General features: G+C 39.9%; 3 protein-coding genes across 8 annotated transcripts; 2 read left to right on the top strand and 1 right to left on the bottom strand.

The window, feature by feature from the left end:
• The first annotated feature begins 44 nt into the window (after nucleotides 1–44).
• LOC146702872 (uncharacterized) lies at nucleotides 45–5,774 on the top strand. 3 transcript variants are annotated; one of them, XM_085465911.1, is made up of 14 exons: nucleotides 45–157; nucleotides 328–396; nucleotides 481–579; nucleotides 1,413–1,572; nucleotides 1,709–1,939; nucleotides 2,029–2,157; nucleotides 2,278–2,451; nucleotides 2,729–2,889; nucleotides 2,980–3,141; nucleotides 3,241–3,353; nucleotides 4,642–4,756; nucleotides 4,926–5,024; nucleotides 5,119–5,290; nucleotides 5,376–5,774. In XM_085465911.1, the coding sequence occupies exons 3-14, from the start codon at nucleotides 538–540 to the stop codon at nucleotides 5,507–5,509; spliced, it is 1,692 nt and encodes a 563-aa protein (XP_085322037.1). In that variant the 5' UTR covers nucleotides 45–157; nucleotides 328–396; nucleotides 481–537; the 3' UTR covers nucleotides 5,510–5,774. The 3 variants fall into 3 exon arrangements, with proteins under 3 accessions (XP_085322037.1, XP_085322040.1, XP_085322038.1); XM_085465914.1 differs by having other exon boundaries at nucleotides 328–389; XM_085465912.1 differs by lacking the exon at nucleotides 328–396.
• Nucleotides 5,775–7,654: 1,880 nt separating this feature from the next.
• Nucleotides 7,655–13,207, top strand: LOC146702873 (interleukin-21 receptor). The gene is made up of 8 exons (XM_085465924.1): nucleotides 7,655–7,804; nucleotides 8,728–8,854; nucleotides 8,941–9,122; nucleotides 9,209–9,363; nucleotides 11,147–11,324; nucleotides 11,437–11,542; nucleotides 11,635–11,713; nucleotides 11,798–13,207. Exons 1-8 carry the CDS (start codon nucleotides 7,705–7,707, stop codon nucleotides 12,215–12,217), a joined length of 1,347 nt encoding a protein of 448 aa, XP_085322050.1. The 5' UTR covers nucleotides 7,655–7,704; the 3' UTR covers nucleotides 12,218–13,207.
• On the bottom strand, nucleotides 12,734–19,610 carry ube2ib (ubiquitin-conjugating enzyme E2Ib). 4 transcript variants are annotated; one of them, XM_085465929.1, is made up of 7 exons: nucleotides 19,589–19,610; nucleotides 17,613–17,691; nucleotides 17,422–17,505; nucleotides 17,065–17,137; nucleotides 15,635–15,744; nucleotides 14,773–14,852; nucleotides 12,734–13,505 (listed from the first exon to the last, which is right to left on the bottom strand). In XM_085465929.1, the coding sequence occupies exons 2-7, from the start codon at nucleotides 17,676–17,678 to the stop codon at nucleotides 13,442–13,444; spliced, it is 477 nt and encodes a 158-aa protein (XP_085322055.1). In that variant the 5' UTR covers nucleotides 17,679–17,691; nucleotides 19,589–19,610; the 3' UTR covers nucleotides 12,734–13,441. The 4 variants fall into 4 exon arrangements, with proteins under 4 accessions (XP_085322055.1, XP_085322051.1, XP_085322053.1 ...); XM_085465925.1 differs by lacking the exon at nucleotides 19,589–19,610 and adding an exon at nucleotides 19,043–19,348; XM_085465927.1 differs by lacking the exon at nucleotides 19,589–19,610 and adding an exon at nucleotides 18,560–18,658.
• Nucleotides 19,611–19,952: the final 342 nt, after the last annotated feature.

Consider the following 19,952-nt stretch of genomic DNA (forward strand, 5'->3'; position numbering starts at 1 on the left):
TTGTTTTTTGTTTATGTTTATGTTTTGGGGTTTTTTTTTTGGGGGGGGGGGGGGGGGTGTCATTAACTGAATCCAAAGCGATGCATAGCAAACCTAATAGCGAGAAGCTTTGGGGGCTATCTGTGCGACTGCTGTGGCTTCCGTGTTTGTTTACGGGGTACCACATTCCTGTTTCTCTTGCCTCACGTTTCTGCTGCAGGCCTTAACATCTTCATGAAGTAGTATGGAAAGCCTGTTCAACAGGCTGCTCGTCACCCTGACTGAGCTGCCGCTGCAGTTTAAGAACATTATCCCCATTTAATCTACTTTGCCTTCTGCTGCACGCAGGTGGACAGACTGGCAGATGGAGCTGGGCGGCACAATCAAACACCCGCTTTCCGTCCTTAATTGCACGTAGTGGGTTTTTCTCTGGACACAGTCGACATTTTTTAATTGTTCTCACCTTGAGCGTTGATGGTGGACTTCATCTTTTGTTTGCAGATACTCTGATTCATCTAGTGACTGCTTCATCAGTTAATAGGGAGGTTTTACCCGGACATGGAGGAGCCCGACATACGACAACAGAAGCTGGACAACCAGGTGAAGATACAATGATTATAATTTAAATATATCTTTTATATATTCTAGTTTCCACTGGTACAAGAATCGTAATTGCAAACATTACATAGGTTTTACCATTTTGTAAAAAGCATGCAAGACTGTCACAGTGAGACTGGAGCAAACACTAAAATTTTGTCAATTGTTGCTCACAAGTACTAACATTTAAGCATAGCTTTACAAAAATAGACACATTTAAAAAAAAAATCTTTCTCCAGTTGGAAAAGGTCAGAACCACCTGCTGTTTCCTGAGCTGCTAAACTTCAAGTCCCAGACACGTTTATGCTATACAGTATGCGGTTTTGATCTATTTAAGCTTTACATATATGCCCTATAGTAGTCACGTCAGCACGTAACCCATAGTAGTAAAGTACTAATCCTAAATTAAGAACTAGCAGTATTAGTGTAGTAAACTGTGAAAATGAAAATGCAGGTGCATGAGCAATCATTTAGGCTGTCCAGAATTAAAACCACTACAACTCACTATCTAACTTCCCAGAGCCCTTCCCTTAGCCTGGTTCTCCTGGAGCTTTCTTCCTGGTAAAGGGGAGTTTTTCCTTCCCACTGTTGCCAAGTGCTCGTCCTCTGACTGTTGGGTCTTTACCTTAAATATAAGCACTTTTAGGTGACTGTTGTTGTGATTTGGCAATACATAAATAAAATTGAATTCAACTGAATTCAGTTGCATGAGAGAGAAAGCAGAACATTGTTTTATTAATGACTCTCAAGAGCCCATTTGGACCATATCTATGTAAATATATTTCCATGTGTGAACACTGTGTAGAGACTGAGTTTGTCTGATGTGTGACCCACAGCGAACCCTTTTGATGAAGAAGCAGCAGAAGAAGAGAGCTGATTCTCAAATGGTGTTGACCAACCGGGACACTCGAGAGAAGAATCGAAAGCACAAAGCTGTCCACTCTGATGAGACGCCTCTGTTGATCAGCCAATCACTGAGTAGCACTTCTCTTAGTGGTTGGTGTTAGAATAATTAATTAGAATAAATCATTAAAAAAAAACTAAACATGTCTTTACAATGTGTGATTTAATTTTTTATTTTTTCATCATTTATAAATCTTTTTTGTTTGTTTGTTTTTTGCTTATTTTGAAGATCAAGTTGAGCATGCCCATGATAACCCACTGGATGTGATTACACTTGGTGAAGGTGACACAACAGCAAATGTGGAGTTAGATGAGATGCCTGCAGAGAAGCCAGTCGTTCCCAAGAAAATGAACTTGGAGATTGACAGAGAGCCTGAGGTGAAATACGAAGGGGCCAACGAAGCCCAAGCGGAAGGGAAAAAGACAAAGAAGAAAGATGTGAAAAAGGACAAAGCCAAACGTAAGCGGTCATGTAAGAAACTGTCCCGTGCTTTGATGAACGCTGTTCGTTACAGACGCCTATTGATCAGCAACTAACTGCTTTTTCAGAGGTGGAAGAGACAGAGGAAAAGAAGAAAGAAAAAGACACGGAGAAGAAGGAGAAAAAAACAAAGAAGAAGAGCAAAGACTCTGTCGACGCACCGAAGACAAATAAGACAACCAAACAAGAGCGCAAAAGTAATAAAACAAATTCACACTTCCACTCTAAGAGCTTTGCATCTAACAAGAAAAAACCCACTTCCATTAAATTAAAGGAGCTTCACATCAAGCTTTATGCAAATGTCTGCTCTTTTACAGAGAAGAACCTACAGGAGGCTTTAACGTCTGAAGCAGTGTCAGCAGAGGTAAGCCCAGAGAAGACTAAACAAGATCAAAGTGAAGCTGAACAAGAAGAAGAAGAAGAAGAAGAAGAAGATGGGCTTCAGAGGAATGCTTCTCAAACACCTAAAAGGAAAAAAGACCTGGACACATGTGAGAGAAAAATCTGTTCTGCATGATGTCTTGATGCATTCTCAATCATCCAGGAAAGTAAATCTCCAAAAGTTGATTCTGTTCATCTGGACGTAGCGTTTTGTGGGAGAAATGTTTCGTCACTCATCCAAGTGACTTCTTCAGTCTCGACTGACGAAACGTTTCTCCCACAAAACGCCACGTCCAGATGAACAGAATCAACATCTGGAGGTATTCTGTATGATCCCCGGTTCTTTAAAGTTTTATAAAAGAACATTGTCATTGTTTATCTCCATAGCCAGATGCCAAATAAGTGACGAGAGCAAAGACGAGGAGGTCCAAGAGAAAGAGAAAAAAGAGAAAAAGTCACACAAAGCAGAGAAAACTACACGAAGTCTAGCGTCCCTGAACTCCAACTACAGGGAGAGTTCATCTACAGCCAGTGAATCTAATGAAAGAGTAAGACGTTACAGGCGCAAGAAGCAAAAACAAACAAAAAAACAAATGGAAAAGATCTCAAAAAATCATTTACATCCTTTTTCTTTTCAGCCAACTTCTCCAATATCAGTGGAAGATCTTGAGAAGTTTGCCTTACGTCCTGCTCCTAGAGATGTGACGATCCAGTGCAGGGTCACGAGGGACAGGAGAGGCATGGAGAAGGGCATTTACCCAACTTACTACCTCCACATGGAGAAAGAGGATGGAAAGAGGGTTGGTGCACTGATTTTAGCTACAGTAATTTCATTTTGCTGTCGTATTTGTGTCAAAGCATCATTCTCTCCCTCTGTTTAACCACTGTGCCACCTCTAGGTGTTTCTAATGGCGGGCCGAAAGAGAAAGAAGTGCAAAACATCCAACTATCTCATCTCTACTGACCCCACAAATCTATCCAGAGATACAAACTCCTACATAGGAAAACTAAGGTGATTTCACCATTTAAAATGAAAAAATGTAGTATGATCTGGTCTTTTGGTCTTGTGCCACAGCTCTAATCGGTTGTAACCTCGGTCATTTTCATCCCAAAATTCCTTGGAGATCTTTGGACAGCTGAACTCACTTTTTAAACCTTTTTATTTACATAGAAAATTCAGGTTTTTCATAAAAATTAATTCAGCGAGTTATAGTAAAAGTAAAGCAAAGTAAAAGTTGTGATTTTTACTTTGCTTTCTTTAAAGAATTGTCTTATCTGCAGCATTCACAGCCATGCCGACCTTTGCCACTCTCGCTGTAAGTTTGTTAAGGTAATCTGGAGGCGTTTCACACCTCCAAAGCACCTCCAGTAAGATGGATTGGCACTTCTTACATGCCATATGGTCAAACTGTTCTCATGACAGCTGAACAGAGCAGGAAAGGGTCTGCTTTATTATACCAGCTGACTGCTTCTTTGAGAGGTATGAAATATCTGCGTGGTTTTAAAGTAAACTGGCTTCAGTCGAGCAGCGTCCGTCATATATCTTGCACAGATCTCCCACTTCACCACTACCAAAGTACACACTCCTTCACATTTCCTTTATGATACTCAGAGCTCGTGTCAGGCACGTGCCCAGTTGCCTTATGTCTAACAACTGTTCCTTAGAACTGTTGGTCGCCCCATGATCGGAAGGTCGGCGGTTCGAATCCACTTAACGGCTACCCTGAGGTACCCCTGAGCAAGGTACCGTCCCTACACACTGCTCCCCGGGCGCCTGCTTAGTGGGCTGCCCACTGCTTCACTGAGTGAATGGGTCAAATGCAGAGAAAAACAAGTAATTTCCCCATGGGGATCAATAAAGTATCCATTATTATTATTATTATTATTATTAACACTTCAAATGCACAGTAACCTGTCTGGCTTAGCCAGAAATCATTTGCCCTGCAATAGAATCTATGACACATGGGAGGCTCCAGCTACAGACATAAAGAACTCAAGAAAAAGCACCATAAGATTAGTGTGAGAGCACCACGAATGTGTAAAAAAAAAAAAGCCACTGCACTCCATCTGTGATTGCTGATGTTCCAATCTGGACCAAAGTGAACTGACAGCCATCTGAAGAGTGAGCCCGGCTAATAGTTGGGGTTTAAAAGCACTTGTCACCACTCTGGCCTTTTCCCTAACAAAGATCTGCAATGCTGACTTACCGGAAAAAATAAGTGAGCATCAAAGCATCTGTGGTGTGTGTGCTAGCTCAAATTGTTTTAGATCATGATTGTGATAGGACTCATTTGTTTCAGGTCAAATGTGCTAGGTACAAAGTTCACAGTCTATGATGGAGGTGAAAACCCGGAGAAAAAACCTTTCATAAAAGAGTGTGAATCAGCGAGGCAAGAGCTAGCAGCAATTTGCTACGTAGGTACCACACACACACACACACACACACACACACACACACACACACACACACACACACACACACACACACACACACACACACACACACACACACACACACATGCATGCTATTTGCAGAACAGACAAAGCTTTCCAACATGCATCACAACCATTTATCACATTCCAGGAGACAAATGTGCTGGGTTTCAAGGGTCCAAGGAAGATGACGGTGCTCATCCCTGGCATGCTGGAGAATGATGAAAGAGTGGTCATCCGGCCCAAAAATGTATAAGTAAAACATAAAACTCATTCACAGTGTTATTAAACCTGTGATAGGAGTGAATTATTTCAGATCAACTTATCTTATCCTCTTATTCCAGGACCTGGAGACTCTGTTGACCCGCCATGCAAATGGCAACACGGACAAACTGGTCACCTTGGTGAACAAATCCCCGAGCTGGAACGAACAGACTCAGTCGTACGTGCTCAACTTTCACGGACGTGTCACCCAGGCCTCTGTCAAAAACTTCCAGATCATCCACCCTGACAATGGTAGGGCGACTTATTGTCCGTCTCTGAATAACCACTGGAGAAACGATTTGGCTCATTAACTTCAATGCCCTCCTGTTTTTTCCAGAGGACTACATCGTGATGCAGTTTGGCCGCGTAGCTGAGGACGTCTTCTCGATGGACTACAGTTTCCCTATGTGTGCCCTGCAAGCTTTTGCCATCACCCTCTCATCCTTTGATGGCAAGCTGGCCTGCGAGTGAGCGATGCTGGTGTGCCTCAAGTGCTTAAAGAGATCCCCACACAGGATCAGTTTTCATGTTCTGTATCCTGCCGGACTGTAACACTAACATATACATTTAATATGCCACAGACATCAGAGGAGACTTATTTTATAGGGCTGTTTACTATTTTATCACCACTGTTAAAATAAGGGTTTACTTTTCATATTTCTCAGATGTGCAAAGAACTTTTCAAATGTGAAAGATTACCATGTGAAAACTACCCATTAAATATTGATTAACAGCATTAACAGTATTAAAAGTGTGCGAAGAGTCATATTTAAAATATTTAATCGTTCTCTATGTTTACTTAATGAATTTTATTATTTAAACATTACATTGCTGATATTTTCCGTGACAAAAAAAGCCCACAGTGTTATCAGCCTGTGGACTTTTCCATTAACTTGATTAGTACAACTTTTGCAGCTTCAATCAGCCTCTCAGATTTGTATCAGTGTGATTACATGTGACATCTCTAGCTGTTTGCTATCATCTCAGAGTGTTTATCACGAAAAGGAAACTTTTTTTTTTATCAAAGTACTAAAAACAGAGGAAAAAAACTGTATCAGATGTAGAAGAACTGCAGCACGTTGCAGATTTCTCTTCTTGCACAATATAAAGATTCGAACACTAGTTCCATCCCAGGACCATCACCATTGCTGATCTCAAGCAAGTTTTAATGCTGCTTAACAGGAAAAAGGGGGGGACAGAAGTCATTTGGGTTTCAGTTAGTAAAAATAAGCCTCAGTTTCGTTCTGTGGTAAAGTAAGACGATCGGAGGTAAACAGGTATTTTTGAAACCTAACCTCTGCAATCGCATTTATACATTGCCATTCTGTGTTTATTCATTTCCTGTTGAAATGGTATTATAGCGCAAAAAAATGTTTGCGGGTATTCCCATCACAATATCTACTAATACTTGCTGCAGCATACTTCACAAGTAAAGCAGGCGATGCATTATGTAACTGGGCCCTCAGGCCGTAAAAAAAAACACGAGTGCATGATGAACGAGACACATCCAGCTAAAGTGAGATTCAGTCTGCTAGAGTGTGTTTACACATTTGTAAATAAACAAAATCATGAACCCTAGAGGAAGCCGTGAAACTCACCATCAGCTCTTATCTTTTGTAACATCTTTCACCAAAGGCGTACACAACCCCAATTTCAGCTAATCTGCTCTCAGTGCATGTTGCACAACACCCTTGCAGGTTGCACAATAATTAGCATACTCTAATATCAGGTTACTTGTTAAATTGAAGTAATAATAATAATGATATAGAAAGTGCTGTGGTGGCTTAAAGGTAGATTAAGGCATGCAAACTTGGACTGCGTGGCTTTTTGCTGTCTAGATTCCACAGGAAGAGCACGTAAATGTACTGTTTTCTGTAAATATGAATAAAACAACTCAGGAATAAATAGCAAAGAAAACCTACTTTTAAAAAAATATTATATGAAAGTCAAAAGATGTTGATGTGCAGTATACAAAAGGTAAAAATCTTAATCCTGTTTAGACATTTACAGCCAATGTGCAGAAAATGTTAACACACAAATATGTGTTTAGAGGTGTGTTTTAAATCTGTGTCCCTAAAGCAGATGAATGTCTGACAGAAATGAGTGGATATCTTACGCTGTAGGTTTAGAGCTCAGTGAAAGGTGTTTATATAGTCATTTCTGTCACATGGCATCTCAGGCTTCATCGTTTTTGCAGCTTATCAGCTCATCAGTCATTCAAACTGAGTTTGGATGATAAGACGGCTGTGTCTTCCAGCTTTGTGCCCATTCAGAAAGTTACTACATGAAGTAACCTTAAAACTGTAGATGCACCTCAGCAGGTGGGCTGTGGAGCATCTCGGCCCAAAGCACTTCACCTTTTGCTTCCTCTAAACAAGCTAAACGGGCTCTGGTAAAGATTTCATGACAATTGCAAACAAGTGCACAGTCAGACAGACTGTAATATGAAACACTGCTAGGTTAAACTCTTTTCACACGCTTTCATAAACAGCTGCTCTCTTTAAAAAGCACATCCTCTCCCACCAGTGACAATGATAGTGGTGAGTGACAGCTATCTGTGTGAGAAGCCTGAGCGGTTACGCCTCTCAGTCTGCGTTTAAAACCCGCTTTACAAAAGAGTCAGGACAGTATGACTCAATCTTTGGGCTGAGCTGGCGTCTGGTGCGATGGATTGGCATCCACCCCTGAGGATGAAGGCGACGCTGCTGATTGTGTTCCTGCTCAAATCTACCAACATCGTCAGGCTACATGGAAGTCCATTAGCAGGTTATAATTCTTACTTTGTTTTTTTGTTTTTCCGTCAGATAAAAGACAATTGTACAGCTGTAAAATGTAAGTGTAAGAGCTTTAAAGCACTAGATGTAACAACACTAACGCAATAACGGCTAGATTAAATGGCTAAATGAGCTTAAGCTCTCAAATGAGGTTCTTCATTATACAATAAAGTGACAAACTATTTACTGTTTTTGTGCATTTCACCCTAGTTGCTAATCTACAACAACCATGATACATCAAAAGCAGCACTTAAATGATGTTTTGAGATGCCTGGATCTATGTCGTTGTACAGGTTGTCCATTATTTTGCTAAGTCCATCTCCTGGTGCTCATGCCGTCATGTCAAATTGCCCTTGAGAAAGACACTGAACCCCAAAACGTTGATCAGCCAGCAGCTCAAGTCATGAATTGTGTGCACTCAAAAAGATAGAAAAGTATTATCAAAGTGCAAATCATCATGATTCAGTTGCTTCAAGCAATAGGGACTGTGTAAAAATGCTTTCTGAATAATTCTGAAACTTCCTGTTGGTTCTTCGCTTCTAATTGTTTGCTTTCTTGGCAGAGGCAGAGAAGGTAGCGCAAAGGGGGAAAAAATAGCACTAGTATTAATGCACGTTTGTAAGAGCTGCACTTGACTTGTTGATCTGATACTGACACCTGATCTATGGTTTTAGCTCTCTTTAGATTAGAACATTAATCACACTGCAGATCTCATTGTCTCTCATATAAACACAATTTCAGTGTATATATAGGCCAGTCATGAGTGTTTTAAGCTATTACAATATAATTCTATTCTGGACTGGCTAGCACATGCTTATTCACTAACAGTCTTGAGTTAAACATGGACTTGAAATGTTTCTACTTCATTTTGTTTTGCTCTGTAATCATAACTATCTTTTCTATGGGGTTTCCTAGGAGCGGACTACAATCTTCACTGTGTCAATGATTACCTAACCACCGTCTACTGCTCCCTGAACATCACTCCATCAGAAAACACCTCAAACAGCAACAGCTCCTACTGGCTCATTTTTACAGACTTCGAGTGAGACTCTTTTTACTAACGCATTTAAGAATGATGGGTCACCTTTAACGCCATGCACCTTATTGCTGCTTCTCTTTTTCTCACAGAACGTACAAGTGCATGCTGACACACACCAAAGAGAACTATTTCTGCACATTTACAACATCGCCCGATAATGACGATACGTTTGCAGATTTAGAAGTATACAAAATCTCACTTTGCCACGACCCAAATGAGGAGTCTGAAACCTGTGACGTGCTAGATGAACAGTACCTACCTGTGCACAACAGTAAGCAGCGTAATGATCATCTGTGTTGGCAGGACTCATAAATGTATGAATTATTGTTTTTTAACAGTCACACATCTTCTTATCAGTTAAACCAAACGCACCGTGCTGCCTCTCAGTCAGCCACAGCTCAAGTCACCACCACTTTGGTTGGAAAAGCACTTACGAGAATTATACCAGCTTCACTGCTCTGCCCAACAACCTGGAGTATCAGCTCCATTACTACAAGAGGGGAGAACATAAGGTATGCTTCAGCTAATCAGCAGGAATGACAAAGGGTAAAACTGAATGGTAAAAATCTACAAATGAAAACCTGTTTTTTATGTTGTGAGGTAAAAAAAACCCCCACAGTTTTCCAAATGTAATAATATAAATAAGAATAAAAAATTGAAATCTTCTATACTTTCTGGTAAATATCTAGTTCTAAACTGAGATGTCAAACAGCTGCAGTGTTTTTATCTGCTAGTGCTGTGGGTGTTAGCTCAGTGTGGCGACAGTTTGCGGCAGAAACTGTGAATTTATTCAAGCTGAAGGCATTTTACACCGCTTGTTGATCTGATTCTGTCTCTGTGAGCACAAAGATTCAGGTTATACCTGTTGGCAAGTTGAGGTTTGTATTAAATAGAGCATTGCACGAGTTTTCACACTTCCACAGTTCCTCTACATGCTGGGACTTGCTCGAGTAAAAACTCTAAAAGTGAATTAAAACAGGGCATTTAACCATCTGACACAATCAAACAGAGGTTTTACACATTTTATATGCAAACAGCTCCATCGAGTAGTGCAGTCATGTCAAACACATCTTACAACATTAGGCAGAGTAGTGAAATTCCCCTTTCTGTTGGTGTAAAGTTTAACTGTACGTTTCATCTCGGCGATATCTCAATGTAAGATAAAGAAGTGCAGTTTCAAGTGTTTGTCTCGGTTTTTCTACATGATAAAGAAATGCTGCTGGAGTAAGTGAAAAATCTGTCAGCACGACTACAGAAAAAGTTCTGGTAGTTCATTGCCCAAACTGTCCTGTAATTTTAATAGAACAATTTTGTTATTTCAAATGAAATAAGAAATAATTTAAAGAGAAAAAGAAATGAGAAAAGAAACAGTCGTCTTTATAGTAGTTAGCAGAAAAAACAGGAAAGTGAAGGAAAGTTTCTCTTATTTAATTGCTTATCTGTTACTAACAGCTATAATAATACAATTAAAAGTTCAAAAATTATCCCCTCCTTTACAAGTTCCAAAACCATCTACTGGGCCAGATTTGAGTTTTTGCCAACCGGACTCCAGCACGCAGGGTCTTTTTTTTTTACACCCTATTTTTCACCCTCTCTTGCATATAAAAGATCTCTGGTTCAAATCTACATTCAGGGTGTTGCATGCTGATGTGCTCCAAATGATGGTCCCTAGGCCTGGATAAATGTGTGTCAGAGATAAATCTGGGAGACAGAAAGCAGCCAAAAATTTTGTCTTCAGTTTTTTTTTTCTTCTATTAAAGTAAAATGTGTCAAAATCTGCTATTAAAAAACTTACACCATTCAAGGCAGACCATAAGTACTGGGACACTTAAGTTTAGTAAATGAACGGGTAAACAGGTCCCTGAATGGGAGCATGTGTTACCAATTTTCGGCCTTTTTCTCTAAATTCTCGGAGTCTTCTTGTATTATGTTCTGTAGATGATCACATATTTAAAGGTTTTACGACTTCTTTTTATTAGGCCGAAATTGTTCCAAAATTTGGGGCATGAAATAATATAAAGGCTAATTTACACCATTGAGGCCTGCTCTCAAAAACTAAACTAGTGTTTAAAGTTAGTTTTGAGAACGTGCAGGGCCAGTAAGGAGCGTGACGTCATGTGGTTGGTAGGTTGCGGCTCGTAGACTTACATTAGTTTATCTAACTAGTGACAGAATCGATACTCTTGTGGAAAATGATGACACTAAACCTGCAAATAAGTTTATAAAGAAGAACAGAACAGGGCATTTCTGTCTTCTGAAAATTAATGGGATGCTTTTATGTTTTATTTCTTTCAGGTAAAAATTCGTGAAATTAGCACACAAAGTACGGGTATTTCTTTGGAAGATCAGAACTTTGAACCAGACACCGAGTATAGTGCTAGAGTACGGTCCATTCCCAATAAGGCTACGTACCAAGGCGAGTGGAGTCACTGGTCTGATGAGGCTCACTGGAGGACTAACCCTGCTGCGGATGGTGAGTCTCAATAAAAAAGAAAGCAGCTAGATTTAGATAAAACAATCATAAGCAGAAATTGATTTCTTGGATTTCTTCTGCTTCAGTATTTTCTATTGTGTTCCCCACACAGGTTTGTCAACGCGCATGTTCATTTCTGAAATGTGTAAGAAGGTGCTCATTCCCATCTGTGGGCTGGTGCTATTCGTCATACTGATCTGCTACGCTCCTGTTAAAAAGTAACGTTATATCATGTAAAGCCTCACTTCACAAAACATTAAGTTTCATATAAAGTCATTTTTGTACTATATTGCACTTTCTATGCTCACAGGTGGAAGCAAAATGTATTTATCCCAACTCCGGCTCCCTATTTCCACACCCTGTACAGTGACTGCCAGGGAGATTTCAAGGTAAGTTCAGCTTTTCATGTAAAAAACAGAAAAAAAAGTCCCAAACTTAATGTCATTAGGATGTAACTGACCTTGTGATTGCAGAGCTGGGTGGTTACGCAAGAAAACACAGCAGACACGCTAGAAAAAGAGGAAACGCTTCAGATCGACACCTTGACAAAGTGTGCAGAAGTCCAGGAGGATGACTGTCGTCCACCCCACTTTGACCAGCACGTGATGGAGGGCAGCTCCTACAGCAACATAACTCCTTCGGTCTGTGATACCACTCTCCTGGGCGTCCCGTACGCTGTGAGCACCATGATTCCACTCTCAGCTCAGGGGAGCCCAATGAACAGCCTGGTTCTAGACTCCCAATTAGGGAGTCCTTCTGGAGACTCGGGCTGCTGGCTCTGCAGTGACACGTCCCTAGAAAGGGAGCCTCCCTGGTACTGCAATGAGTACTGCACCCTGAGTGCTTTCCAGCAGTCCAGTTCTATCCTGGCAGAGCACTATGGGAGCTTGTAAAAACAAGTCTTGCCCAACAGGGATCAACTCAAGAAAGCTTGAAAGTTGTCATGAAAAGGAACATTTTTCCACTGGACGGAGTAGTCCACGTTACGATTCAGTAGCTAATAGAACCTGTAGCAGAAATAACTCATTTTATCAGTCCTTCTCGTTGTGGGGTAATTTTGACATGCTCTTCTTTATAATGTTACTTCAGTTTATTGTTAATTCTGCGCATTAAGCTATAAATAGTCCTCTTGAGGGCCCACCACAGGATTTCAATCAGGCTGTGGTCTAAACTTCTGGGCCATTGCGGCACCTTGAATTTTTTTTCCCTTTTTTTACAGATTTTATGTAGCATTTAGTTACATGTTGTCCATGTACTACTTCACTGATGTTTTTATCTTTTATGCACAGTCCAAACCTGTCTGGAAACAGGGTGAAAGTCTTATTTTGTGACTCATCCGTTTTGTTTCTGCATCACTGAAATGCAAGATGAACTTCTGTGTATATTCTGCTCTTAATAAAGAAAATACATTATGTAGAAAGGTTTATTAAGCCAACACATACATGAACAAAGCACCATATAACCTTAAAGTCTGATACAGAAGTAAGCCTACCTGCCTCAGTCACTGTGGCCATTTTTATTTATAGCAAACACTCTGAATAACAAAAAGACAGCCAAGGCAGCAGAATCTATTGTATATTACAGCATGCTGAATAGAAAACCTGGGAAAGAGAATTAGACAGAGCCATCTAGAGACACTAGTGAGATACAACAGTATAAAAGTGCCATTCATTATACAGCAGTTGAAATACTGACAATGAAGTAAGCTAAATTTTACATTAAATTTATGGAAAATAAAGGAGGAAACAAAAAGAAAAAGACCCTGTGAAAGAGCAAAATAAAACAAAACGACATTTTCTTCCTTGAAATATTGATGACAGTCAGCTTGCATGGGAGTTGATGAAACCGGTACCAAGCTGTGTCCCTTGCACGACATAAGACAATTATTGTTTAAAAAGAAATTACCAGGGTGCTGACGCACCCATTCCCTCCCAGCATTATGCGCCAACCGGCAATTAAGAACAAAAAAAACTGATAGGTCAGAGGAGAACGGATGGCACAGAATGTGGAGTTTAAATAGAAGTCTTTAAGCAAGTCCCGATGTGAGAGGAGCACATTCATAGAGAGACTGAGCCGGGAGGTGATTCTTGTTAAACCCATTCCTTCCGTCTTCGCCCTTACGAGGGGGAGAATTTTTTGGCTTGTGCTCGAACTCTTTTTTCATATTCTACTCTGTTTTGGCTGAAAAGACATTAAAAACAAAACAAACAGAAACAACAGTTATTACGACTGCTTACTCAAAACAGGCACAGCATGCTGCTCAAAAAGTAAACATCTTTAATCAGTCAGTGGAAAACCCTAGAAGTTCATGTGTGATACAGGAGTTTTTGAGACCTCTACATCAATGAGATTTCTTTTTAAACCCTTAAACTCCTCTTATGTGTTTTAAATCGTCAGAAGGTTCAATAAAAACTCCTGCTTCAAAAACATTGAATTTTTAGGGTTCAGGTTTTACAGGGTTAAGATCTCATGTATACTTTAAAATAGGTAGACGCTTCACAAGCTTAGTCCCCAGAGACACACCCAATAAATAAATGAATAAATAAATAGTTTCCTGTGCTAGTTATAAACTTAAAATAATATGAGGTGCAATCTGAAAATTCTTATTTAAATTTGGCCTTTGTCCACTCTGCATTCCTGTGTTGCTCTATACTGCTCAGACCGCTTTGACCCCACTGTGGAATTCCCCATTTTGACCACCTGCAGGTGCAAATCTATGACGTGTGCTGGATCATCTCCAGGACAACCTTTAAAAGTTCATTCTCATGAGAAAGTTGTTACAGTGCCAAATCTGGCAAGTGGTGCAGGTGGCTATGATTGTGTTGGCGTAGTTAAAAAACACAACTGACACACATATCAGACCGTGTGCACTAAATGTTCTCCCTCAGATGCCTCGAGACATTAAAGTAGAACTCCGTATTAAGAGTCTGACCCAAGGGGGCAAATTCACTGTGGATGTTGGGTGAAAAACGAGGGGAATGATGAAGCCAGAGAAAAAGTTGTCATCAAGTCTGAGGTTCACTGAGTGGATTTAAAAAAAAAAAAAAAAAGAAGTGAAACACCATATTATAAAAAGCCCTCCAGTGCACACAGAAAAAGTCTGATCCCTCTATATTTCTGCATGAAGATGTACATATTTAAAGATTTGTATGAATGCTATTTTTTTTTTTTAAGAACCCCGTCTTAGTTATCACTAATAATAATTCTGCTCTTGTGGGCATATAAATTAGTAAATAAACAGCCATGGTCTACATTGCTTTCCTTTCTAAAACCATGTTGGTTTCAAATTCAAGTAAATCTAATCAACAGTTATTTGGTTTAAATAATTATTCATTTATTGTAAAACAAGACCTCCAACTCCCACTTAATTAATAATTTGCCCTAAGATGTCAGTGGCCTTACATTTGTGAATAAATTGCTGGTTTCATGTGAATTAATCGTCACTCACCAGTAGATCGTGTAAGCCTCTGCTTGGGCTGGATCCTGGATATTTGGCTCATTTAGCAGTTCCTGGATACCTAATAAGATCTACAAGATAAAAATGAAACATTTCAGAAATTCACCAGGTTGGGATGCTTCTCTGAAGGCTCCTTAATATCAGTCAACTTAATACTGAGTGCACACACTTTATGCAACACTGCTCGCTCCACATAATAGTCATGATTGACTATTGCTAAACACTGAATACAAATTGTGATGCAAATATTTTAAGCTTATGGTTTGACTCTCGATTTAGCGTTGTGCTTCTCTGCCTCTCAGGCACAATAGAAACAGGCGTACATCACACTTCACTGCCCATCGAGACTCGTCTGCTTTATAAGTGTGTTTGTTAATCTGGAGGACTGTCATGTCGCCAATTTACAGCTGAGCTTTTCTTCCCTTAAAAAAAAAACAAAAAAAAAACAATTTGGTGACAAATGTAGCCACTTTGTGTACAATCCTTGGTTAGGAGATAGGCATTCAGTAGACAGGTGTGAGGAGTTACAAAACAAACTTACTGTGTGATTATTTTACATGTAAACGTGGCTTAAAATGACAGCACGGCCACCGTCTGTGCTTCATGACCAACATTATTAAAATATCACCCAGCCTGAAAGCTAAGCGAGGGATTCAAAAGCCTACGCGTCTCGTTTTCCTATCAGCATCAAAAAATTTGACTGATTACCTGATAAACTTAGATAAGGTTCCAGTTTAGAAATGTCATCTTAAAATCAGAAAACATCTGGAACTTTAAGAGACCATGTGAACACACTCACGCTCTTAGGCTTTAAGGTCATTACTGTAGATGAAATTCACTTTACAACACAAACCTGCTTTATTGTGATGGCTGGTCTCCAGTCCTTGTCCTCCTCTAGTATCGATAGGCAAACTGTGCCTGATGGATACACGTTTGGATGGAAGAGTGGAGGCTCAAATTTACCTGAAATATGGCAAAATGTTAAGTGGGCTTTATGTTTCAGGTATATTATACATACCAAACAAAAGGGGTTAGACTACTAAAGTCACTGCGTGCCCAGACTGAACTGTTCCACTGAAGACAGCAGCGTCTGTTGTTTACACAAACAGTGCCTTTAGGTCATTTTAATTTGACATTCAGACAACGTGGAGCTCGTGCTGCAGGATTAGAGCCGGTGTAAGCCACGGTGCTCTGGCCTTGTGTGGCAGGTAAGTACGGTAGTGTTTTGAGACACACAACAGGAATCTGCTACTTGTTTGTAAGCAGTTTTTTACCATCAATTTACAACAATATCAGGTCTAAAAATCAATCAACTGGCAAAAATCTTGCACAACCCGTTTAAAAGGAACAGCAAATGACGCATGCATGAAAGCATCTATTGGCCGTGACCCTGAATTAACACCAAAATTGCAGCAACATTGTTATATCGCCAAGCTTCCTCAGCTCCAACATGCTTGCTGCACTACTTAAATGGCTTTAATAGCGCTGCCAAATTAAAATAATTAGAAGAGAAAGTCTGTATTTGCTCTGCTGCGTAAAGGTCAAGCAAAGGTTATTCTGGAGTTTTTCCTAAAGAGCAGAATTTTTCATGTAACCCAAAGAGATTAATCACAGCCACTGGAATAAAGACACTTTAACCAGTTTCCACTGCTGTTTATATAATAACAACAAAAACATGAAGCTGCTTAGATTTCTATCATTAAAGTTGAAAACTCGACATTTGTAATTATCCCACAAAGACCAGAAAACAGTCATGTATTCAACCAATCACAGCCGAGGTGTCGAACATCCCCAGCACTGCTAAGCTTCAGTTTGACAGCTTAAACACAGGTTTCCAAAGGATTACTGCACTAACCTTAAATTAAAACCTTTGGCTTTAAATCAGCCTCTTTCTCATTACCATAATAAACTAACATGTCTGAAGAGATTCATCATTCAGTGCTGCCAAATGTTGATGAGAGGAAGCCTTAATTAGCTTTTAAAGACAGTTTACAGATGTGCCGAGTAGGCTGGAGGATGCCCATGAGCCTGCACTTTTCTGTTCCATTTCAAACCATCAAAACTTAAAAAAATAAATAATTAACTTGATCTGACTGTAGATAAACATAACCAAGTTTGTACTGGCATACAAATTGTATCTGATAATGCTAAAGGCTCTTGAAAATATGGGAACTCTACTATGCTCCAGGTTTTACTTCCAAATAGATTTCCCAAAGCATCTGCAGGCCAAAATGATAGCTAGTGTATTTGTCATATTTACAGGCTGAATGCACAGCAACTCACATTTTGGAGGTGAAGACGGATAGTCGTCCTTGAACAACATGCGCAGCTTGAACAGGCCTCCTTCCCACGGAGTCTGAGGAGAGACGATCATTAGATCAATTTAGAAACAGAAGGCTACATCACTGACTCTTAAAAGTTACTACTACTACTACTACTACTGCCAGTCAAACTGTAAAATTATTTTTAAAACTTATCATGGTTCAATTTGTTTTGGGTTGTTTTTGCAGAGCAATTACTCATACAGTATGCTTTACATCCACTACAGTATTCTCATTGTCCTAGAAAGACCATTGAGTCTTTTTTAATTATGTAAAACAAATCTACTCGGCATGCAAACAAATCTATGAAACACATTACCCCCTTTTTGCCAGGAATAGCACATTCCCAATTCATGAGATTCATGGTTCCATCCGGGTTTTTTGTCGGTACCGCAACAAATCCCTGGGAAGAGTAAGAGTTGAAATTTGAAAGTTTGTTAGAAAGCAAACACTTTCTAACCAACACTCAGGCAGGCTTTCATCGCACGGATCTCGTGAGCCAATACTTACAAAAGGATGGTCCTTCCGCCATGCCTTGCGCTCCTGGGCAAGCCGGCTCAATGCAATGCCTGACATGATTTGTGGACTCCTGCAAAGAAAGAGGGTCAGGTTGATTAGAAACCCAAACATCTGGCTGTCCTGTCTTCTGAAACGAATAGCTCTTTAGCTTTCCTTTGTTTTAAAGATAATAACAATAATAAAAAAGAAACAATTTCCTTAGTATTCTAATTCGACATGTTTAAAGTTTTAGGCAGCTAGTCGAAACAATTTAACCTAAATCATACTCTAGAATGACCATTAGCTGCAGCCAAATTTTGAAAAACTGAAAGTTTCCATACTGTAAAGAAACCAAGAGGGCATCCAGTGTTATTACAGAGCAGCATCAGTTCAGGTCCTTTTCCAACTGGTTTAAGTTATGAGCCCCCTCCCTACCCTACTCCAAAAAAACAAAGTATTGTGATATTAACATTTCTCGTGTGTGAAATCACACGGACACGACGTACAACATTCAACCTGTTTATGGCGCATATTAATTTTGGTACTTTTCTGACTTGCATCGAGTCACATACCCAACCGTGTTGCCAACTAGCGTCGGTGGCAATTAGGATGCTGCATAGGAATGTCTATAAACGCTAAACACTGAAGCTAATGACAACGAGGTAAAGCAACAAAACAATGCTAGTGATTAAAGACCACCGCAATTTATCAGTACGAGACAAACGGACTTCATCATAAACTGATGTTCTAGTATGCAAGCTAAACTGTTTTTATTGGCCTCGGGGCGTGTGTGTGTGTAAAAGTACAGCTTATTTCGACAAGTCTGCGACGCTAAAAGGCTAGCCAAGTTAGCCGGTGGAGATAACCGCTCCAGAGGAAGAAAAAAAAAATTCTACCATTTTCTACCGTTTCCGCGACCAGGGTTTTAAAGCTAAAAAGGGGATCCATGAAGATCTTACTCATTATATGTTTGCTGAACTTCGGCGTGACGTTGCCGTCAACAGACACTTTGACAAACTGACAATCAAAGCTATTTGATTAGCACGCTAGCCGGTTAGCTTCACAAGCTAACTCATGTGCGCCAGAATGGAGCTACATCCCAACAGGCGCTGGCGCTGTTAGCGTCTGACACGGCCTGATGCAGCACAAAACTGCGCAATTGCACTTGATTTCGAAGACAATTTTTGGATGGGAGAAGAACGATCACTTGCTCTCTTCTAACGCATAATAATAGCAACTGCCTTGTAGAAACAGGGGTGTGAGATTTTCCACCGGGATGAACCACATCATTATCTTTTAAAGAATAGGGACAAAGAACGCCAGAGCTAAAATGCGCACATTTATGCATTACCAAACTAGCGAAAATGGCGCAAACTGAAGCGGGTAAAATGTAATAATACACGACAAAAATGAACGTTTCCGCGTTCAGGGTGTACTCCTACCTTTCAGTATGGCTGCACTGGCTCTAGTAATTAAGCGAAATGAATTAATCGTGCTCAAATCCCGTTAAACCTTGTAAAGTTTCCCTCCTGAAAAACCACCCGCTCCGTCTCGAGCCAGAGACAGCGATGCGAAACACTCATCCGTCCTTTACTTCCGTCTTTGCTTAAATACCTCTTGGAAAATCGGACTGCGCATTTCTCTTTCGGGGGTTTAATATTTTTAATGTATTTCTTCACCTGCCCTGGGTTTAGCCGAAAGAGTTTCCCGAACTAGTCGTTTATTAGCTTTCATTTAATTCGAGCAGCCTAGCTGCCGTTGTTAGAGCGCAGTGCGTTAGAAAAACTGTTATTTAAGTTTATGTCGATGGGGAAATTCTACCTTTGCGGTTCGTACTCTTCGTTCAAGCGCCGTTTATGTTATCAAAAAAAATGACAAAGGTTCAAGTGAAAATATGATACATTATTGCAAAGTATAGAAGATTACCTGGGATTTTTTTTAAACACTTTATAGAAAATACAAATCAAAAATCTTTTCTAATTTCATACCCAAGTAAGCCGCGTGGTCTTAAACCCAGACGGATTTCTCTCTTCTGTAATATATAATCTTTGGGTGCCTTAGACTAAAGCCCATTAAACCTACGACTGTCAACGAGATTAAAATATTTTATGCGCAGTTACCAAAGAGTTAAGATGAGCGATACGTCTAAAAGACCAATTTCGGATAATTTAATTTTAGGTATAAACGAAAACTTTTCCCCCCCGTCGTCTATATTTATACAGGCATATTTTTCGACTACTCAACGACAACTATTCCTTTCGTGACTCGACTCAAGAGGTCGCCATTATCACATATTACGATTTGTTGTCGCCACTTTATCCATTCATTGCTATAGTTTGCAAAAGTTTAAGA

The sequence above is a fragment of the Copadichromis virginalis genome, linkage group LG8 (genome assembly GCF_057382275.1).
Source record: "Copadichromis virginalis isolate Kocher_CV1m ecotype Utaka linkage group LG8, C_Virginalis_male_GT1.1, whole genome shotgun sequence".
Taxonomy (NCBI): Eukaryota; Metazoa; Chordata; class Actinopteri; order Cichliformes; family Cichlidae; genus Copadichromis; species Copadichromis virginalis.